The sequence below is a fragment of the Aulostomus chinensis genome, chromosome 9 (genome assembly GCF_037954235.1).
Source record: "Aulostomus chinensis isolate RoL2024-O1b breed Wild chromosome 9, RoL_Achi_v1.0, whole genome shotgun sequence".
Lineage (NCBI taxonomy): Eukaryota > Metazoa > Chordata > Actinopteri > Syngnathiformes > Aulostomidae > Aulostomus > Aulostomus chinensis.
This window is the reverse complement of record NC_141328.1, coordinates 29,897,070-29,919,395: the sequence shown is the minus strand read 5'-3', so window position 1 is coordinate 29,919,395 and position 22,326 is coordinate 29,897,070. Positions and strand designations below refer to the sequence as shown.

The following is a 22,326-nucleotide window of genomic DNA, read 5'->3' as shown; positions in this document are numbered from 1 at the left end:
ACATTTGAGGGAACCAGGTTTTACAGCAAAGACGAGAAGAATCAAAGTAGTTAGTATTTTATTTACTTCTCAGGCTTGAATATGTTTCTTATGAAAGGCAAAACATAAAATGAACTCTTCCTCTCCATCGTTTAGGCACATTACAGAAGGCGATTAGAAATGAGACCGCCATGAAACAAAAAAAACAAGACATTTGAGGGTCCAGCGTGGCCCCCCAACCCCTGCGCCCCCCAGGTGTTTGTTGTTCTGGTTGATCTGACCTCTGTACGGAACCCTCAGTGAAACCCGGAGAGTCACAAGTGCCTGTTCAGACGTCAGCAGTGTGTAGGGGGGGGGGACCACCGGGATGAGGATGTCACATGGGCTTTGGGGCGCAAACACAACAAGATGATCATCAGTGACACCTGCTTTCACTTCATCATCATATGGCTTAGGTGCGTCTCAGCGGCCGCACTGAGGGAGAATACTGAGTTTACATCTTAATCATCACACAGAGAAACACTGCTCCTGACACAAACTTAGCTTGAACACAGTCAGTTATATACCGGCCCCCGAGGACTCACCAGGGCCCCCGAGGACTCACCAGGGCCCCCGAGGACTCACCAGGGCCCCCGAGGACTCACCAGGGCCCCCGAGGACTCACCAGGGCCCCCGAGGACTCACCAGGGCCCCCTTATCACCTGTCAGCCACAGAAACCAAACCTGAGGCCCCAGCTCAGACTCCACCGGCTCCCACCAAACTCTCCTCAGGTACAGGAGGACAGCACCTGACAGTCACTTCGTCTACACAACTGCTCACACAGGCAGACGCGGCTGTTCGTCACGGCCGTGGGACTCTTGGTGCCGTGACAACCCAAACACACCAGGTCTGGTGCAGCTGAACCTATCAGGAAGGCTGGAGACACCTGGTTGACGCCGGCTGCCAAACAGACGGAATTTCTCTTTTGTTTCAAACATTGAGGACTTTTGTGTACAGAAGTCAACAAATGAAGCAGTCGGACACCTTTGCTTACCACCTGGAGACTCTAACACTGCAGCTGATGCTACGAAACACACGTAAAATACTTTTTATACTCGGTACGATACAGCTGTCAGATTAATAGTTAGTGTGAAGACACCGAGACAAACGGCCTTGAAGACTTGAATGTTAGCAAAAACAACAGCACTCCATCATTACTGGCGCTAACACAAAGCTGCACAGTTCATGATGAAAGTTTTAATTTTCATCCTTAATTATGGTGTATTAACACATTTGAAACATTTATAATGTTGTCATACATGAACATTGAATATCTGAGTTTTGTTCCGTTAGTCACAGCCATCAGAAGTCATTTGACCTGCAGCTCGACGACTTCCTCCTCCTTCATCTACACGAGTCCACGTGAGATGGAAACAGCGAAAAATTGACAATTTGAACACAAACCGACAGTAAACCCCTGGTCCTGCTGCCACAGCGGCGCCGCAGACACCGAGAGGACAGACAGAACTCTGAATGCGTCAGACGTGGAATGATGTGCAGCTTTTTGGAATGTAAGTCAGAAATTAAAATGCCTGGCTGTGTGTGTGTGTATATGAGAGAGAGAGAGAGACAGAGCGAGCGAGCGGGTATAGCATGTGATGCTGCCCGCTCGCTCGCTGCCTTCAACCCCAACCACCAATGACTTCCTCCTGATGCCTTTAAGATAAAAAAGTAAAATAAAAACCTCAGGTGCGAGTTGGACTAGAGGTGTGATTCCCTCCACAAAGCAGAGACGTTAAACAGAGCCCTCGTGTTTTACACATATACATAAAAAGGAAAGGCTCACATTATGAATGTTTAAATAATCATAATAATTAAAAACCATGGAGACAGGAGCTCTTTGAGAGCAGGTCAGCTGCTGCTGTTTTCCGGCCAACAGCACAGCAGGAATAAATATATATACTCAGACGCCAATGAGAGAGGAGCAAGGAAACAGTTTCTGACGGACCCCTGCGGTCCCTCTGCTGAGTGAGGCCCCCCCACCACACACACAACCAGTCAGGACCTGGAACTGTTCTAGCCTTGTTTTTGTTCTCCAGTGAATGTTTCTTCTTCTTCCTGTCGGCAGCGGTCAGCTTCCTGTCAGCCTCGCCCTCCCCTCCTCCGCTCATGTCCGAGCCCCCGCTTCTGTTCAGACGAGTGGCGAGGAGGCGGGGCAGCAGGAAGGGGCTCAGGGAGAGAGATGGGGGCTGGCGGAGGGAGGGAGAGCTGCCTGAAATGTAGGCCAAAGCGGTGGTGGGTGTTTCCATGGAAACAGTGTTCACAGCAGTCAGTGACATCATCAGTACAGGGAGGGATGACAAGGTGGGGGGTGGGGTGGAGGGTGGGGGGGCTCAACAGAAATGCATCCTGATTGGCTTGGACTTAGACACGGTTCTCTCCACCCACTCGGGTCCTCTGCATCATCCTGAGGTGAAGACAAAGACAGAACCTTGTCTGGAAGCTTCTCCCTCAGAACTCACCCCACGCCCCCCCAACACACCACACCCCTACCTTCTGTTCTGTGCATCCATGTGGTCCAGCAGGACCTCCTGGGACACCCGGAAGTCATCCAGGGGGGACTGGTAGCGGGATTCGAACGAGCCCTCTCGATTCCTGTAGGCCGTGGCCTGGGCTGGCGACTGGGGCAGAGGGGACATGCTGGAGGACGCTGAGGAAACGGAGCTCAGGTCCCCCAAACGTTCTCGTCCAGCTTGGGCCAATGTCGGTACCGACGTGGCCCCAACTGCAACAAAGGGGCTCAGAAGCTCTCCGTTTTCATCCTGAGAGAAGGAAGAGAGGAGAAATCTCCACGTCAGTGATGACCAGAGGACACGTTCCTGCACCAAAGGGCACACGTCTTCAAATTGTCCCTTTGTCCCTCCCTTTAGTCCCTCTCCAACCACAGGAACTTTCCCCTGGAGCAAGGAACCTCTGGAGGAACTCTTCTCACCCACCAGGGCCTGGATCTAATTCTGAGGAAATCATCCTCTAAAAAGTCTCACCTCAAGAGGACGTACAAGCTGCAGGAAAGCCAGGCCTAAACTTGAGATCAGAACTGTTCACGGGCCTTCAGACAACACCGGGCTGAAGGAACCTTTGAATTCCAGTATCTGGAGCCCAGGAACTTTTGCCCCTCTTATTTTGGTGTCTGTAGGGTTGTAAATGACAGCAGAGACCCATGCAACTCTTCACGGAGACTCAGAACCGCTCACCCTTCGTCTGATGATATCCATGTGGACCAACAAAGAAGCCAACTCCAGGTCTTCATTGTAGCTGTTCTTCAGAGGTACGGACCGATAGCCTGGGACCACCGGAGAGAGAGGTGTTGACGTGAGGCTCAATACATGGTTCTGACTCATCCCAGCATGTGCAGTGATGCTCAGAAATCAGATCCTACCCGTCTTCAGGCCGTGGATGGGGAATGTTGCCTGAGCCAGAAAGTTCTGGTCACTGAACATGTCGATCTCATAAACCACGAAACGCAGGAAGGCGAAGGCAGAGTTGCACACGGTGAACTGGAACGGCTTGCGGGGCCACGTGGGGTTCAGACCGTTGTCAGCTAGGGAGGAAGCACGCAACCAGAACACACACACACACACACACACACACACACAATACACTGAATTAAAACCTGTCAACCTGCTGGAGCCGGGATGAACCCGTGCTTGTGACTCCATCACTGTTCAAGAGTTGAGTTCAGGTGTTTGAGGCATTAAAGTCCAGAAGCAATCTGTCCTGAAAACAAGTCCATGTTAACAACTTCTTCCTCTGGGTTTCATGGAGAATCTGATTTCAATTCTGAGTGAGCAAGTTTCACATGAACAGAACCAACATGGTGGAGGACGCGACAGCTCAAGGTAGGAGGACTTTTTGAAAGAGAAGGAGTTAACAATGCTATTTTTGAATCAATTTTTCAGTGAAAAACTGGCCAACACACAAAGGGAAAGAAAGCTATAAAGGCTGAGCTGAGGTCGCCGTGTCGCCCCGACAGTAAGCAGCTGACGGTGCAGGTTCCTGTTCCAGCACGGAGGAACGTCTTACCTCAGCTTCATGAATCCAGCAAACCTGAGCGTCAGAGCAGCTCTCACCTTCTGAGTCTGTCTTTTGCTTGGCGCTGTCGTACTCCGCCCCACACACCTCAATCTCAATCAGGGGACACACAATGCCACGCCCATGTTTGGGCAGATGCCGTGCACCCAAAACCTTGACAAGAGGAAAAAGAGTAACAGGGCAGGTTATCCCTTAGACACACACACACACACACAAAATCCAGGCCTGTCACTCCACCTCTATCTGAAGGGTGACTTGCTCCAGGCCTCGTAGCGTGTGTCTGTCAAAGGGATCAAAGGTGTCGTCCCTCATGATGGGGGGCTGAAGGACGTAGCCGCTCCTCCCGTTCAGCATGAACAGGGCCTGGTTCATCTGCATGGGCTTGTCTGGGCAGGACCGAGGGAACGGGAGGGTTCAAGAAAAGTGGCAAGCACAAGGAGGAAAAGACTCGTTTCCTGAATCTGCGAACAAGGTGGATACCTGCTGTCTGGAAGTTGAGAGCCACCAGCTGGGACCCACAGAGCCACATGGGTAGAGGGTCGTAGTTGGAGGAGTCCAGTCTCTGGCCTCTGGGGTAGATCCTGGACAGCTGCAGTCGATTGTACTGCAGGAACTTCTTCCCTTTGATCTTATTCACATACTTCTCTGCCTTGGTCTCGGGGAAGGATGACATGTCCCGGAAACAGGCCCGTTCGGTGCCGATCTCTACAGGAGGCGGGAGAGAGCGCAGACTTGACCATGAGCTAACTTTTGCGATGTCACTTTTGCGATGTCACTTTTGCGATGTCAGCTGTCACGTCTCTCGACTCTGCAGCGAGCCGCACCAATTCTTACTTTCTTCATCAAAAGGCACAGGTCTACAGTAGATGACCAGGTCAGATAACTCCAGCGCGATCTTCTTCCTCCTCTCCATCATCTTCCCCTCCTCCAGCTGCACAAAAAGACACACAACTTTCATAAAACCACACTGACACTCAACCCTGTATTGTCCCAACAGGCAGCGCAACACTGACGGCAGCCATGAGCTTTTTTCTTTTTTCGCAACTACAGGTGTGAGTGTGTGTAACTACAAGTAATACTGCATTTCCTGTCAGCCGTGACACACACACACACACACACACACACACACACACAGACCTTGGCCTCAGATGTCATAGTGACCTCACGGATCTTGACAACCCATTCTTTGAGTTCTTCGTGGCTGCTGGCCGCAACTTCCAGCACCGGGCCTGCCCGCATTGCAGTGTTTGGCACCAAGGAAAAGACATGAGGTCTGCTGCCTTTCCCGTCAGTACGCAAAACTGCAGGAGAAATACAGAGGAAAGGGCTTAAAAAACACAGAAGTGGAGCACAAATGAGTGCATCCGCCTCTATCGTCAAGTCTCACAAAAATAGAAGCAGAATGTCTCTGGCCTACTGAAGACAACTATGGTAGAACAAAACAGCAGCATACGACAATCATCCCACATCCGCAAATATTTGGTCAAACTCCACTACAGAAGGTGGCGCTATTGCTCCTTAACACTGGTTGGACACATCACTTTTGAGAGATATTCACAAAAGTAGAGAAAGACAATAAAAACATTAAACGATAACTTTGATGGCGTAGTTTTATTTGTTCTCAAACTTTCTGTGGCGCTCATTAACTGGGATGATGCCAGATGAGGCTGGTAGCTCTGAGCGCTGGGTTCCACCAAATAAAAGTCCTTGTTCTTCTTCCGATTTTAAATATTTACAAAAAGTCAGATGACTTTATGATCAAATCAAGAGGAAAATCTGAGACCTATGCAGCGTGCGCACGCAGGCACACACACCTCCAGGGTGAGTGTCAGTTTCTCTGAGGGGGACATTCTGTAAGGTGCAATGAGATGTAGGCTTTCCTACTGCCACTAGAGGGAGCCCAGGGACCAGTTACAGGCCGGTATTGACTATGGTTGGCAGAGGCCACAACAAGGCTCGGCAGCATGTGCCAACACTAATGGGTGTGTATTGACTGGACTGGACCATGTCAATACAATACCAGATAGAGGAGAGTGAGAAAAGAAGCTGATGTGATGCAGCTGAATCAGGTCGCATTAATAATAGAAGACTGATGAACAAGAGTGAGGCGGGTGTGACGGAGTCCTGTAGAAATAGAAAACAGGCGTGTTGAAACTGCAGAGAAGCAGCTTGCCCTCAAGCAAGGTGACTGCTGCCTCTGCAGCCTGAAGTAGAACAGGAAGTCGAAGGGCAACCCACCGATCTGACAGGAAGAGACGTCCACGCTTCCTCTCAGCAGATCTCCCAGGGGGCTGTTTTCTGTCATCTCCTGCAAGCCAAAGCAGAGAATTGGGAAACATGTTGAGGTTACAATTCGGTGGAAAGCGAGGATGAGGGAGAGGACGGCCCCCTCAGGCACTGAAATACACAGACGTGAAGGTCTGGGTGTCTACGTGTGTGGCGACGCTCACAGTTCTGTCCGGCTCGGCTGCTGACGGGCTGATCTCCTCCACGTAGTTGGCAGGAAACCACTGCTGCTTCTTCCCTCCACAGTCGCCCTTCCACCTGGCACGAGACACAGCAGGCCCAGCACACCGTGAGCATACACAATAACCATGATTTTGCCAGCTAATCCCACAGTGGCATCAGTGTAGCGCTCGTCCCAGTCACAGCACCTCCAACTCAGAGCTACTTCCTGTATTTATGTCCACAGACTGCTCACCATCCTCCTTCCTGTTTGTCCACGTTGGAGATGATGGCGTTCTTAGTGAAGGAGAGCTCGTCGTCTCTTTGGGCCTTGTACTCGTACATGGCTCTCACCGTGCACTGACAAGACCAGACAGAAGAGACACTCGTCTGCGTGGTACACAGGGAACACCCTCCAACACTGCAGTTACACTGGACACTCGGTCAATTTCTTCAAATGCAATTGCATAAATAACTTATTTCAGACATACTGTAAAGCAACAGAGAGAAAGAGGGTCCATTTAAGCCTTAATTACATAATGGATCATCATTAATTAAAAACATCACAACTGGACCGGGTCCACATCAGGGCAGGAGACACACCGATGACAGGTGGGGGAACAAAAACCTCAAATGTTCATGGTGCCTGCTAACGAAGGCTGCAGTAACCCTTCAATAGTGTTTGGTCGAAGAACCCAACCTGACGAGAGGTCAGGAGACACATGAATACCCAAAGGAGGAAATATTTCAAAGTGGAGAAGAAAATGTGACGATGTCACGAGAAGACTGGTTCAGGCTGGGTTGTTGGGTATCAGTTAAGAGAAGAGTGAGATTCGAGACCTGCTCTACGAGAACAGTCAGGAGACAGCGTCTGTCGTGTTCGGTTCTTGTCAGATAAACGGACTTGACTTGGAGAGAAACGTCGATGAAACACAGCTGGCGGTTTCGCCATGTTTGCAACTGATGGAGGGTTCATGGTTTCATACAAGGGATCTTTCCAGACCATCTCTCCATCTGTTGCGCTACAACTGCTTGCTAGTTCCTTGAAAAACACCTGACTCTACGCTCCATAGCCTGGCCCAGTGCACCCCCCGTTCCTCATCTAAGAACGAAACATGTTTTCATTAAATGGAACTCTCACCTTAAATGTAGGCATTTGGTTGGCTTCCACATAAAAGCCTGGGTTCCTGCCCTCGTACAGCGACCCGTAGTCCGGCTCCTGTTGGACAATAGATCATGTGATCACTTGTCCTTTGTGGCATGTTTATCACAAGACGTTCACTACAGGATGTCACAGCGTTGTGTGAAACACTCGTATTTGTGTCTTGAATCACATTCTCCAGGAAGCAGCTGAGCAGCAAACAAGCAGACGTGAGGCTGGTTGCACCTTGGTGAGCGTTAACAACCCACAGAACCCTGTTACTCCTTCGTCTGAGGGCCTCATGTGCGGTACTCACAGCGGTGCCGATCTTCTCCAGGGTGTCCTCATTGATGGGGTAGCGCAGCTTCATTTTGCGGTACAGAGGGTGTTTCTCATAGTAGCTGATGAGATCGACCAGGCTGTCGAACTCAGAGGTGCCCAGCACCACGGTTTGACCCTCTTGCTGCACACGGCAGTGCTTGATCTTACCCTCAGCCCTGCCCACACAAGCACACATTACATTCACTGGCTTCATGATCCAATAAGGAGTGCTGGAAAACAACTACGATGTATCGGGCAGCAGGACTGAGCTACCTGAAGGAAATGGCGAAGGAGTTGGACTCAGCCCTCTTCCTGACGAGGAAGGCCCCATCACGAGGAACCCTCATCAGCATGTTCTCCGCATGGCTCCTGGACAGGTTGGCATGGTACCACCTGGAACATCATGACAGAAAAACTAACACTTCCTCCCTTCTTGGTTCATCTGAATGTGGCGTCACTGAGCAGCCTGCAATGTTAAGTTCCACCAGTAGTATTTAAAACAGGAGGAGGAAATACTTCCCCAAGTACTTCAACTGTGAACGAACTTGAAGTTTTTCTTAATCTGTGAGAGGAAGACTCACTCTTTGCTCTCGTGGGCGTTGGTCTGAGGCACCGGCTCAGTCAGTTTCATCTCAAACTCGTTACAGCGCAGCGCCACCTGCTGGTAATGGTTGATGAGGGCAAAGAGCGTGTCGAACACCAGGTTGTCAGTCAGATAGAATTTGGGGCTGCCGGCCTCTTGCCGGGAGTGAATACGACAGTGCTGCACCCGCCCCGAGCGCCTGGAGGGAGAAGAAGGGAAGCAAGTAGAAGCGCTGCTTCACCGAGGGGGACGTTTCACTTCAGCGTATCGGAGTCACAAGGACTGACTGGAGCTTCTGGTCTGACTCGCTCCTGTTAACCTTGAACATGCTGCAGTCTGACAGCATCAATACGTGGCTTCAACACGCACCCTGACCTTTAAGTGACCTTAAGCCTGAGCATGGACACACAGGTGAACCGTCACACTTCCCACCGTAACAGCAGGCTCCCTGAATTAGCGCCATGGTCATGATCGATCTAGGAATCAATGCGTTTCCCTCTCTAGTCCTCTGTTGGAGTCGTGACATGATAGAATAACTGTCACTGTCAAACACCATCCATGATTCAAGCGTTTACTGCAACAATGCCAGTTGAGGTCTGTACAATAATAAGTGTTTGTCAAAAAGCAAATCCAACAGAACGTGTAACATACCAGAAGGACAGTGTGTAGTCTCCCACGAAGGTCTCGCTCTCTCGGACCAGGAAGGAGCCATCAGGCGCCCCCGTCTCCAGGCAGTACTCGGACAGAAGCCTCTCAGCTATCTGCCGCCCGTCCCGACCAGCACCCAGCTTCCCATGGAACCACTTTTCTGTCACGTGCTGGTCCATCCCGTTGGATACCTGCACACATTCAACACCAAAAAAACAACAATAAAAAAATCTGACAAGACACCCAAAATATCTACAAGAGTGTTTTTCACAAAGCATGCAAATCAAGTGCAACGTTACATGGTGCCCAGATCTGCTTGGAGCACCTGGAGACTCGGGCCAAGTCTTTCAGCTGAGTCCTACTAACCTCTCTGTGCTCCTCCTCGTCATCGTTGCCCTGGTTACTGGTGGTCTCCTCCGAGTAATAGATCTTACTGCTGGTCAGGACAAAGAAGTGAGGATACCACTCCTACAGGGGTGACAGAGGCAGTTGGTCAGAGGGGATGAAATATTTAGATCTTCCACAGAAGTGAGTTTAAGACAAGAAAATGTCTTCTTTGAAAATATTCCATTTCTAAAGAGCATTTCCACTTTCCTTCAAACAAGACAGGCAGGAAACAACATTCAGGAATTAGGTTGGAATGCTCAAAAGTGGGCGTGTCCAGATGTTGTCACAAAACAGTGAGGCAACCACCAATATCTTTACTTATCAATAAGCTGCCGGGTGGATGCCGTTGTGTTACTGGTCACGTGTCGTTTTGTTTTACAGGAGGAAAAACCACTTTTGTATTTGAACAAAAACACAAATGAATGGATAGAATATTAACGTTGTTGAGGGGAGAACTGTGACCATCAACTGCTGCTCGAACGAAGAATTAGCAGAACAGAAGAAAACAGGAATTCTTGTTTACATGGTTTATGGGGTCCTCCAAATACAGGATGCCGTTCTTGATGGAGTTGCTGATGTCATTCTCTGAGTAGGGCGTGGAGGTGGACACCTCCTCATAAGCGCTGCCCTCTGCAAGCTTCTTATGCTACAGCACATGGGGGGGGGGGGGGGTCAGATGAGAAGGAGACACTCATCCTCACACATCAGATGGAAGCTTGATTTCTCCTGACCTTGATGAGTATCTTCTTCTTGAGCTGGTGAGGCGAGGGCAGCCCATCAGCAGCGATGTCCACGGCCTTGGTCAGTAACATGTCTCCAAACACCTTCTTAAAGAAGGTGGCCATGTTCCTCTGCTGGACAATACTGCAGTGGTCCTCGATGGACAGGATGACGGGGAAGCTGAGGGAGGAGTCGACGCAACAGTAGAAGCATCTTAGATGGTCTCTATCTCTGCTGATGATCAGATTTCACCACGCTGCACAAAGTTCACTCGTTTCTGTGCAGTCACTTTATCATCCCATGACTGGCGGCTATAAAAAGACTCGAGTAGAAACTCACTCAGATGTGACGAAGGCGTGCTCTTTGATGGTGGTCAGCACATCGCAGAACTTGATCTTTGTTGTTAGGGTGTGACCGTGGTAGATGACGGGCATTCCATCGGGACCATCCCAGCAGTCCACTGAACGAACACACACACACACACACACGCACGCACGCAGTTTGAGCTTTAAACTTGAAGATGCAGCAGTCATCAAGTCATCTTTGTTTACATCTCTGAAGCCCAGCAACTGTTCATCCCCCTCAAACTTGACGAGGTCACACTTCGTGTGAGGACAATGTGGAGTTGTGAAAGAGCTGGTGTGTGTGTGTGTGTGTGTGTGTGTGTGAGAGGTTGTGGTGGCAGGTCCAGCAGTAGAGCTGAACAACTGGCTGAGAAGAGGACTTCACGACTACACTGAAAAAATAAAGAAGTGGTGATGTATGAAATAAGGGGGAAAACTGAGAGAGACAGAGAGACAGACAGAGAGAGACAGACCGAGAGACAGACAGAGAGAGAGAGAGAGAAAGACAGAGAGAGAGAGGGAGTACCCACATTCAATGCAGCGGCAGCCCATCCTTAGACAGCGAGCATAAGCCTCCAGGGACGACTCGCTAGAGAACTGGTCTCCTGTCAGGTATCTAAAAATAAGCATGCAATGTGTCAAAGTACACACACACACAAAAACACACATACCTAAACAATCTTTCAAAAGGATTCTCTCTCTCTCCCTCTCTCTCACACACACACACACACACACACACACCACCAGTTCAGAGGGGCTCCCTCTCCTCTGCTGACTGGAGTGAACACTTCTTACTCATTCAGTCATTTCAAACTAAATCACAGCAACATAGGAAGTTTTCGTTCCGCTGCTCCCGAGAGTATTGTTTCACATCCAGAACAGACGCTTATCATCTGAAACGCTTTCAGAAACTTTTCAATGGGAGGAAAAATACATTTTCCTGCAACCTATGGGCCAGCATCTCATTCTGGAACACAAGTGCTTAATAAACACAGTTGATGCGATGGGTGAAGTCAGACAGTTGGACGGTCACTCCAGAGAGGACGCCAGACTGAGCCTGAGGCCCCAAACCAGAGGTAGAACCTGAGAGAAGCTGAACATACTCAAAGGAAGGCATGAGAGAAGGGAGCTCACGTATTGTGTGAGGAGGAGATCCAGTAGTGGGACAGAGGGTTGTTCATATTCTCAGGACACACTTGGTCCAGGGAGGAGTCCCACACGGTGTTCTCTCTGGAGAACAAGTAGGTCAGAAGCTGCACGGGAGAGACGAGCACAGTGAGATCCACGTGTGCAGAATTCACAGCAATATGGTTGAAGGACAACACTGCAGGAGAAAAAATATTCAACTTTGTTTGGAATATTTGACTTCGCTTTGACTAATTTGTGGCAACAAGATAAGAGCATACGCAGAGCTGCAGCAAAGTCCTGCTCCTCTCTGGCAAATAAGAGCTGCTCTTCTATTCCTGACATCAAGGTTTCCAAAAGTGTGATTACAAGAACTTGTGAACTTCGGAATCTCAACTGAAGACTGTTTGAAAGTTGGATAAAATCACAACCACAATGAATTCATGACTTTGAGGGCTCAAATTCAGTGACCGGACTGCAGACATTGTAATGGCCAATAAGCCTGCAGCACCTAACTGGTCTGAAGGGTTCTACATGCTGACCCGCTCACAGATCAGTCCAGTACATGTACACTCATACGACTACAACAGTTCTCCAGCGTCCCTGCTAGATGTACTGAGACCTTGTATATACACAAACCTGGCAGATGACCAGCGGACGACACTACACACCAACACGCCGGGATCAGTCCCCCAGAGCACCGAACGAGCAGGTGTGGGACACACTTGACCACGTCTTTGATAACAACACAGGGTTGCTAGTGAGACACAAGTGATCAGCTGGGCTGATGATGTCCCGTGTCTGTGTGCGAGCGCTTCAATAACCCAAAACACATTTTTAAACCAGGGCTCCTAAGGGTCATTGTGGGGTCTTTGCTCTCTCTTCAGGAACACACCAACTTCTTAGAAGATTCCTTTATTCTCCACCCTCCTCAGGACCTGACAAGATAGGGACCCTTCCTCTCTGGGATGACGTCAATAAATGAATCTCCCAAGAAGTTGGTGTGCCCCTTCAACAGGAGCATCGTGGTAGGTTAGTTCTGCTCCACATCTGCTGCCTCTGAGCAGCTGGCTTGAGGGCCTTGGTCCTTGGTGGTCCTGAGGAAGGGGACGGTGCTGCTTTTCACTCTCCTGAAAAGGACCTTCCTTCCTTGCTCTTCTGACCTCACATTGTTCAGCCGACATCTTCTTCGGGTCTTATTCTCAGGATGTAGGATGGCACCAGAAGTCTCAACCACGCGCTCGTACAAGCATCCTTTGTTCTCTGTGCGTTCAGTCAATTAGAGCTTGATGCGACCACAGAGAGCATCCCTCGCTTTCTGCAGAACGCTCACGCAGGACCACAGTCAATAACCTTCTCTATCTGTGTGGGAGGAGGTGATTTAGGCCAACATAGTGGCTAACCAAGTCAATATCTGAGCATGCCCCACCTACACCAACAGCACAGGCGGCCTGTTGGAAAACATCACTTGTGAAAACAGTTTTACATGTTTCCATAATGCAAGAAAGCCCTCAAATGTGGGTGAGGAGCGTCAACAGGGGAGGTGTGCGTACCTCATCTTGGTAGAAGTAAGGCTGCTCCACTTCTCTCAGAGGGTCTTTCAGGTAGCTGAACATAAATTCCTGCACCTTGCTGTTGTCTGTGGCCCACATTTCCTGGTTTCACATATGAAAACAAATGTATTGAAACAAATCTGCGCGAACATAGACGTGCACCAGCCAGATGGGTTACCATTTGGGACTCCAGCAGGAAGCTCTTGAACTCCTCCAGGGAGACCCTCTGCTCTGGTCTGTCAATGAACCTGGCCGAGAGAGTGACGGTTCACCACGCTGAACACACACGTGACGCTGCACACAGCCAGCAAACATGCTAGTAATTGATCATTTACCTTTGTAGAAATGGGACCTCCATCTGGAAGAAGAGGAACATTTCAGCGAATTAATCAGAGTGATGAACTGTCTAGCCACCAAGATGGACACAGGGTCTGCCTGGTTAGTCACGAGGGGCACTGAGGTCATCCATCCATTTAATCTGACCCCAACCAGCCTGACTGTCTGCCCCTCCTCCTCCTCTGTGTGAGTGTCAGTGTTTGTGTGTGTGTCCTAATGGACTCCACCAGAGGGATTTGGTGAATTTTCAACAGGTCCATATTGATCTTGCAGCCATTTGAGAGCAGACAGATGAGGGAGGAGGCACGTGTTGGCATCAGAGGGGGTTGTGGGATGGAGCAGCTCATTGCCAAATGTAAACTTACATTTTTCTGAGCATCAAACATGAGGCTGCGGTAGAGCTGAGCAAACTGGCTGAAGGACACATCTCCATTCCTCAACTCAGAGTCCTACAAAACACAGGGGTTAAACAAATCATGAACAGGAGATTGAAAGAAGTGTGCAAGGGAAGAAGAGGAAGAGGGATTGTGGAGAAGGAGGAGGAGGCTACCGGAAGTTTCTCTCGGAGGAACCTCATGTTGGGCACCCTGTAGTTGACCTGGCTCAGCATGCTCTTCAGATCCTTACAGGATATCCTAAACACATACACACGTGCTGTTGATGAATCAGACACAAACATGGACACGCACGTAGACCAACCTCACTGCAGAGACACGTACACACTGTTGTTGCACCCCCAAGACCTGCAACCCCCCCACTTCCCACCCTCTCCGTAGCAGACAACATGTCAGTGCATCTCCTCCATCCACTAGAGTCTGTTTCCTGCTGCAGGAAGAGCTGCCGCTGCGTGGCTGAGAGCTCAGTTAGAGTGAAATCAGCCGTCTGCTGTGGACGGGGCCATCGCTCGGCCTGACAGGTTCAACTCAGCTGACTCACCTGTCTTCTCTGTTGCGGTCAACAGCATAGAACTGCTTACGTAACCACCTGAAAAAATAGACGTGTAAGATTTGATCATTTTCAAAGACACAGTGAATGCTAAGGTTAGCTTCAACCTCAGGTGGGTCTAAAAAAAAATCAAAATAATCTTCCATGAATAGAGGTGTTTTTTTAAATACATTTTCACACAAAAGCCATTTATTCCTCTATCCGAGCTTCCAAGCTGGACCTCTCTTTTTCAATTTGTCAGGAAAACTTGTAAATTGATCATGAGTGTAAATTGTTAAAGCATACAATGTTGCTCCAGCATCCACGACACAAGAGGTTTCCAACACAAATTCAAAGACATTCTGATTGCTTACTTGTAATTCAGGGGTAGCAACAATCTAGACCGTGTGTGTGTGTGTGTGTGTGTGTGTACTTTACCTCTCTATCTGCAGCGGTGTCGGGGATTTGAGTGTGTCAGCCACCAGCCAGTTTAACCCTTTCACCCACATTGTCATCTCCTCATCAGACGTTGCTGAGGACAAAGCAACAGCGAACCACATCAGACTTTCTGTCAAATATTTTAAAGTGACATTCAAATGATTTGTTAGCTTCTTCTTGTCCAGGAATACAACTGATGATGTGCTACAACACTACAGTACAAGAACTGGAGGTGCGTGGATGTATGCAAGCCACTGTGTGTGTGTGCATACCTGCCAGACTGAGCGATTTAAGGCGAAACTCTGTTCCATACAGGATGACAAAGCAGTGGGCTTGATCCAAGCGTGCAGCTGAGTCCTCCACATAGCGCTCAAAGTCTCTGGACTTCTGTCCAGGACGGATCTCCTTGATTTCGCGAATATCGACTGGAGAGGCAAACACACAGAAGCATCATGTACGAGGGCACACAGAAGTCTTCACATCTGGAGAGGTGACACGGAAGAGCCTGCAGCTGTACTTCATACATCACCCATAAAATGTAATGTGCCGTTTGATTGCTCAACACAAGACTCCCAACAACTAATTTCTGGACATAATGTGCTGAGAAAAATGAATGCAAATGCACACAACAACAACAGCAAATATTTGGCCCCAGTGTTTCAATAATGTATTGCGTAAGAAAGTCTATACTTTGCAGTATCGATATTTCTTCCCACCCTCACCACCAGCGAGAAATAGGCTCATGTGATACAGCTGAGCCTTGCCTTTAACTCACTGACCCCAAGCTAATGGTGGTTTTTACCACCGAAATCACCAAAACCACCCGGTGCGCATTTACAGGGAGGAGAGTCGCTGCAGCAGCGCAGCAGACAGGAGGCTAAAATCCACGTTTGGACACTCGTTATGGTGGACTGATGACGGACGGCCTGCAGCCGCCATGACGTGAGGCCGCCTCAGTGTGCATCTTTCAGAATGAACATCCACAACATTAACTTCCATTGACGAGCAGACAAAAACCTCTCGTGTGTAGGAGAAAGATAGCTTAGCATGCTCTGATCAGCATTGCTTTAGCAGGACACACACACACACACACACACACACACACCAGCTCCTCTTCCTGCCTATGAACCACACATCCTGTGTTTTTGTCGCCTACACACTACATCTGTGCTTGCACATAGGTGAGCGTGTTCTTGTCTCAGACGTGAAACACAGACCTTCATCTGGCTGAGCTCTCTGATCGTACGTCATATCTCAGTTTACGTTCCCCGCTGCACGAGCCAGCAGACTTCCGCCGAGAGCGAGGTGGCTTTTACAGGCTGATTTGTACAACACCACTTTTAGTCAAAATAGTCTAAATATTTGGAGCCGTCTCAGACGGACGCAGGAGATAGGAGAGATAGCTAGAAGTGTCACTGCACTGGGGCGATGGGCGGAGTCCTGCAGCGCCTCAGAACCGTCGCACTGGAAGTCCTCCTATACTGGACACGCTGGAACCAGTTTCAACCCCAAAAGCTTCTGACCCCAAATCTCAGCATGAACTCACGCGCCGACTAGATGTCAATTCTTGGGTTGAGAAGCACTGTGATGCTGAGGCTGACTAATCGCCTCCATCAGGGTTATTATCCATATTATGTCACCAGTGGTACTTTTACTAACCCTTCCAAGACAAGAACTTTCCATATGGACCATGGGTATTTGTACACTTTCACAGAAGTATCTTGAAATTTCCACTTTAGTTTTTGTTAGTTATTTAACTATGATTTAGATTTTTTTTTTAATGTAGATTAAAAAAAAAATCAAGGACTTTATTCTTGATTTAATTTATTTTTATTCTCTATAATTTAGATAAGAATCAAGATTTTGTTCTTTATTTAAATAAATGTTTATCTTTTTGCTAACTTAATTGGTGTGTAATTACAATGAAATCAAGCATTTCTTGGTTTTTGTCTGCATGACTCAAGACTGCAAAGGGCTGCTATCACAAATTAGATTGTTACTGCAAATTATACCACGAAATACTGTGATACAATTCAGTGACTGTTAGATTAAGACATGACATTCTTGTTCCTGTCTTTTGCTTCAGTGTACAGAAACAAATCTCTTAGACAAAAGAATGAATCGATAACCTGTGGAGTGGGCGTGTCAGAACACCAGGATGCTTAGAACCGCACTTTGACGGATACAGAGTCCTTGTTCCGTTAACTATGATTACAACACGATCACTCATACCAACAGTGGAGCTGTTTGGAGGTGAAAGGTCAAACCGACTAGATGATATGGAATCAGGAAATCTCTGCTGAAGAGCGTCTGCCACCACCGGGACCGGCGCCTCATCATCGGTGTTCAGCCCATTGGTGCGTTGCTATGTGCCCCAGCAACAAGCAGGTCCCCCATCCAGAACCTGGGACCTCATTATTCTCCAGGTGAAGCCAGACAGACGCTGGGGAACTGCAGGCTACACGCAACATTCCTCTGCAGCTTCTGTCACCAGCAGCTCAGCTTCTGTTTTTCTAACAAACGCCGCCACACACCGCATCACTGTTAGAGGCACGAGGTCATGAAACACACAGCTCATCTGAACTACTGGACATTGAGAACTGTGTTCAGCTCAGTGCCGTCGGTCAGCAGCCAGGGTTTCCAGTTGCTCCGGTGCTACAAAGGTATTTCAGTGACATGAGCAGAGTGTGTGTGTGTAACATGGTTGTGTCCTAGCCAGCTGCTGTAATATCCAATCAGGACACACACAGCCGTAGCTTCCTCTTGTCAGTGTAAATGTTTTCACACAGACACACACAACCTGAACTCAAATGCTGATTGTGAACTCATCACAGGTTTGAATCCCACGTTTGTGTGTAACTGGCTGTTGTAGCAGTGTGACATCACAAGTCTGAGAGCCTGAATGTGACGGGACGCGTGGAAGGGTCAGGACTGACAGGGTTTCCACAGACGTGAGCAGGTGATTCCACCCACCAACCAGTTTCCTTCCTCGTCTGCGTCATTTCATGTCACATCTCTCATCCTCATCCCACCAGGACCCCTGGTCGGAGACCAGCCCCGCAACACATACATGTTGAACAGGCGAATGCCCAAAACGATCTGAGAACAGAGTGACAGTCATGGATCCGAGCAGGAGGTTCCTCTGCAGAACTCCACGGTTGTTCCACTGTTAACTGTCTTTGATAAGAATGGAGACAGCAGGCGAAACGTTCCAGACGATTACACACTTCCAGTAAAGAACAGGTTCTATTTCTGTACATTAATGAGCAATGTCACCCGTCCAGGAGCACCAATGTCTTTGTAGTAGAGAATATGATACCATTCTGTACAATAGGCAACTAAGCCTACTGTCTTTTGTGTGTATCCGCGGCATGTGTGTGTGTGTGTGTAGCATGTGTGTGTGTGTGTCATGTGTGCACAGCTGTGCAGAAGACATCCTGCTACCTGAGACCAGTCAACAGCAGCGTGTTGTGGTTCGGCGTGAGCCTGCCAGCTACACCGCTGGATATCACACCAAGCACGCTCAAGTCTGCGTTCCACGTTCTCACGCTGAACACTGGATTAGATGTGACACCTGATTAATGCACTGCTACACATTTGCTGGTAAACACACGTTTGGTCTTTCATAAAGTGATCTGAACGCTACAAAATGAAGGACAAGGAGGAATCGTTCCAATGTGGCATCGACACCACCAAAGACACACACACACCTCCCCATCACCAAGCTTTAAACTGGTCTGAGCTCAGGCTTGAGTCTTGCTGTTGAGTCACTAGTTCTGTGGTTCTTGGAGGTTCTATCTCACAGACAAATATTGTAGAAGAGAACCTTGTGCATCTCTGTCTTTCCTCCAATCTGAACTGACGTGGTTCTTTAGCCATGTTCTGTTGAGAGCATGCATGGAGAGAACCCAGTTCTAGTGTGGACCAGCACTCAGGAGCACTTCTATCTGCTCTGGTTCTACACGTGAAACGCTCAACCCAGTAATTCGCTGACAGGTAACCATGACACACATTCATCACACGGGCCTCTGTGAGACGGTCGTTCTTACGCCGCGTGGATGTTCTCTACACGAGTTATCACGCTTCCGTGTGTTTGCCGCTCTGTTTGTGTCTGTGTGCTACTCACTCTCTCCCTCTATTTTGTCCATTCCCCGGGTCCAGATTATTGTCCTCGTCTCCAGCTTCACTTGAAACGTCCTTCTCTCGGGCCGCTGGGACTTCTTGGAGTAAAAGAGAGTGAGAACAGTCCCCAGCTCCAGGTCTCTGTAGAGGTTGTTCATCTCTGCGTCGTTGTCCATCCACGGGACAGGTCCGTTGGAAAAGAAGCCCGAGGTCCCGGCCATGTTCACTTCCTCTGTTTGTTATCCGTTTCCTCTCAGAACAATCTGCTCGGTGCAGGCCTAGACAGGGATACCTACAGTAGTGGGGGGGGGGGGGGGGGGTCAGCAGGGGCTTCTGGTGCGTCTGTCCTCTACACACATTGTGACAAACATGATGTCAGTTTTAGAAACAGTTCTGCGTCTCTGAATCTGGCGGGGGGTTGGTTTACAAGCTCTAAGGTGGCGGGTCGGTCGGTTCTGGTCGTTGGTTCTGTTTGAAAACAGACGCATCAACAGACTCGTAAAACCCATCAAGAACGTTTGCCGTTTAATTAAAGTCGAATCAAAACATGTTGATCAGGTTAAAACGTTCCTTCTGCATATTCAGCCAACCTACAGTTCACCTCAGTGACCTTCGCTCGGCCGCCCTCTGATGCTACGCAAAGGTCACGTGACTGCCTTGTCCCTGTGGCCATGTTAATAATCTCTGAGGAACGGAATGAAACCAACAGTCACTGAACTGAAGGGAACACTAAGAACCTCGGATTGATCAGGGATAGAAAGTGATGTCACCAGCTAAAAAAAACCATCAGAATATAAATCGCCACTCCTCACTTTGGCCTGATTTCAGCGACGACGATGTGGCAGGTGGGAATGATCGGCTGGAAGTGCACGTTTATATGAAGTCTGACAAAGCGCGGTCTGAAAATGTGGGATTACATCATTCCATCAGTCAGATTTCATTGCAAGCACAAGACATAAAGCTCTTATTTCAGATGAACTCAGTCGTGCTTCCGCCTCAGCGCCACGGGCTCATTGACCTCTTACAGACACATTGACCTTCTGAAAATTGTCCCATTTTGAGATCTGAGGTCAATGTCAGAGGTGTCAAATGTTCCTCCATCTCACGAACAGGAAGTGTCTCTGCTCACCGCCATGTTTACATCAGAACAACACCCACTTTCCTCTCCTTCGTCAAGGCTTCTGTCACATGTTCACAGTTTTTAAAATTCCGAAGTTGTCAAACTTTCTGTTAATACGCACGAATTAAAATGGAAGATTTACAAAACAAACAGGTGTGTTGATCAGATCTCAGATCAGACGGCGGGACTGTGCTCCCGCTGCCTCGTTTTCTTGAGGAGCTTTTGGTCCTGTTGCTTCAGGTCTTCCTTGATGATCGCCTCGAGACGAATACGGAACCAATGCTGGACAGGTAGAACTCCTACTTTCTGTCTTTAATGATGCTTTGAAGCAGCCTCGCGAACAGCCAGGTGAGCTGCACCTGACAACAGGAGCAGCTCACTGACGGCCTCACAAGAGTCCGTCCTCTTCTTTGTGCTGTCGATGTCTTCCTGCCTGCTGGGAGCAGCGGAAGGCGTCCTGCAACTGAGGCCACTCACCTGACGCACATCTCACCTGGCGTGTCGTTCTGGTCAGAAACGTGAAAGCTACTTTTCTTCTGTCATTCTCAGGCTGTCGGGTTGAACTTGAGGTGGGCGGTAAAGAAAAGCCCTTTCAACTTAAAATGTAATGAAAACTGAAGATACGAACTTTCCAGAAATATTCGGATTTGATCGGCTGTAGTTTCGATTTCAATCAAACTCAAAGGAACATGACGTGAGCACGACCGTGGAGTAAACCACGATCCAGAAACACGACACTCCGCCGCTCGAGCAGGGATCCCGTCTGTTCCCGTGGGTGAACACTTTTAACAATGAAAATGATGTCAAATATTCTTGTGGGGGTCCCGGAGGACCCGTGGACATTAACAAACCGATGTAAATAAAAGGCAGCTGCAACCTGGAAACATCTGGCCAGGAGCTCGTGTGTTTACCGGGCTAATCCCAGCAGATTAGCTGCCCTCCGACACGACCTTTAATCCAGCGGGTTTAATCTAACTGCTGTTTGATGCCCACCAACAACAACAGGCCCGGAACCTGCTGCCGCTTCTCCCGGTGGAAGATAAAGTTTCTCTCGAACACGAGAGCCGTCACGTTACTAGGAGCATAATTGGAGGCGAGAGGCGGAGAGCCGGTGCGAGCTAGCATGTCGCTGGGCCACGGGGAGAACCGCGGTCGGCTTCGCCCTCCTGAACGCCCCGGTAGCGCTAGCCGCTACACTCGCTCCTGCCCCGTCCGCCGCACTCAAACACACCGGAAAACAACCCGACCAGGGCCGCTGGGCTCCGCTCGACCTACCGCCGCAATCTCGGCCCAACCGCACATCTCCAGCGGCTGCCGCTCGCTCCCGTCGCGCTGCCCGGTTCCTCTCCCCCACGCCGTTTTCCCGCCTTTAAATCATCGCCAGGGCCCAGAAAGGCGCTGCGGTCCCGACGACAAAGATCCGCGTTTCCTCCTCTTCCGTCCGGGCGTCCATGGAGCGGGACACGCAGCCAGCGAGGACCGTGGTGGAGCTACGTAAGTTGGTCTGCTGTGTCTCGGGTTTAGACAGCCCAGCTCCCCCTCCTTGTCCCCCTCCCCCGACCGCCAGCAGCGTCATAGGCCGAGAGAAGTCACGACACTTCCGCTACTGCTTTTCAAAATAAAACAGCCGGACCTCTGTGACTGTCGAACTTGAGTCCACATCCACTCAGCCTCATGCAATGTTTTCAGTCTAACCTCACTTTTAGAGATTATCGACATAAGTAATTAAAAGGACGGAACGCAGCCTGACCATGTCCTCAAACATGATGACATCATGGCAGGGAGCTGCAGGCTAATCTGAACAGCAGGCCTACAAACATGGCGTCAGTTGCATGTTTCTAAACAACGTGGCACAGGGAGACTCCAGGACACCTGGACGGGGAGTATAGAGGATTGTTATGTTGAGGGCTTCATGGTAAATGGAAGCTACTCCCGCTATACATTTATTTTGAAGATATACCTTTTATTTCCGTTACGATTGTACGTCAGCTTGACGCACCATCTCGTGGGGGAGTGCTGGTTGTTAAAGACACAGAACCTCTGTCCCGCTGCCAGTAGAGGACAATTC

The 22,326-nt window shown here is 49.3% G+C and overlaps 1 protein-coding gene across 1 annotated transcript; it reads right to left on the bottom strand.

The window, feature by feature from the left end:
* Positions 1-41: 41 nt before the first annotated feature.
* plcg1 (phospholipase C, gamma 1) lies at positions 42-21,787 on the bottom strand. The gene is made up of 33 exons (XM_086214992.1): positions 21,534-21,787; positions 19,143-19,430; positions 15,289-15,441; positions 15,017-15,110; positions 14,591-14,638; positions 14,205-14,289; positions 14,020-14,103; positions 13,654-13,676; positions 13,497-13,566; positions 13,319-13,420; positions 11,775-11,893; positions 11,171-11,256; positions 10,636-10,756; positions 10,308-10,476; positions 10,100-10,222; positions 9,556-9,657; positions 9,193-9,380; positions 8,540-8,740; positions 8,232-8,351; positions 7,954-8,134; positions 7,638-7,715; positions 6,753-6,856; positions 6,502-6,595; positions 6,290-6,359; positions 5,189-5,352; positions 4,886-4,982; positions 4,532-4,756; positions 4,289-4,437; positions 4,090-4,204; positions 3,399-3,560; positions 3,214-3,302; positions 2,513-2,781; positions 42-2,426 (listed from the first exon to the last, which is right to left on the bottom strand). The coding sequence occupies exons 2-33, from the start codon at positions 19,357-19,359 to the stop codon at positions 2,384-2,386; spliced, it is 3,945 nt and encodes a 1,314-aa protein (XP_086071118.1). The 5' UTR covers positions 19,360-19,430; positions 21,534-21,787; the 3' UTR covers positions 42-2,383.
* Between the last annotated feature and the right edge of the window lie 539 nt (positions 21,788-22,326).

Bases quoted from the DNA above. Each gene is read 5' to 3' on its own strand.
- plcg1 (XM_086214992.1), bottom strand. From the start codon at position 19,359: ATGGCCGGGACCTCGGGCTTCTTTTCCAACGGACCTGTCCCGTGGATG. The intron at 14,290-14,590 runs GTGAGTCAGCTG...GTATGTGTTTAG, and splicing joins GACCGCAACAGAGAAGACAG to GATATCCTGTAAGGATCTGA. The intron at 11,894-13,318 runs GTACGCACACCT...TCTCCCGTGCAG, and splicing joins CTTACTTCTACCAAGATGAG to CTTCTGACCTACTTGTTCTC.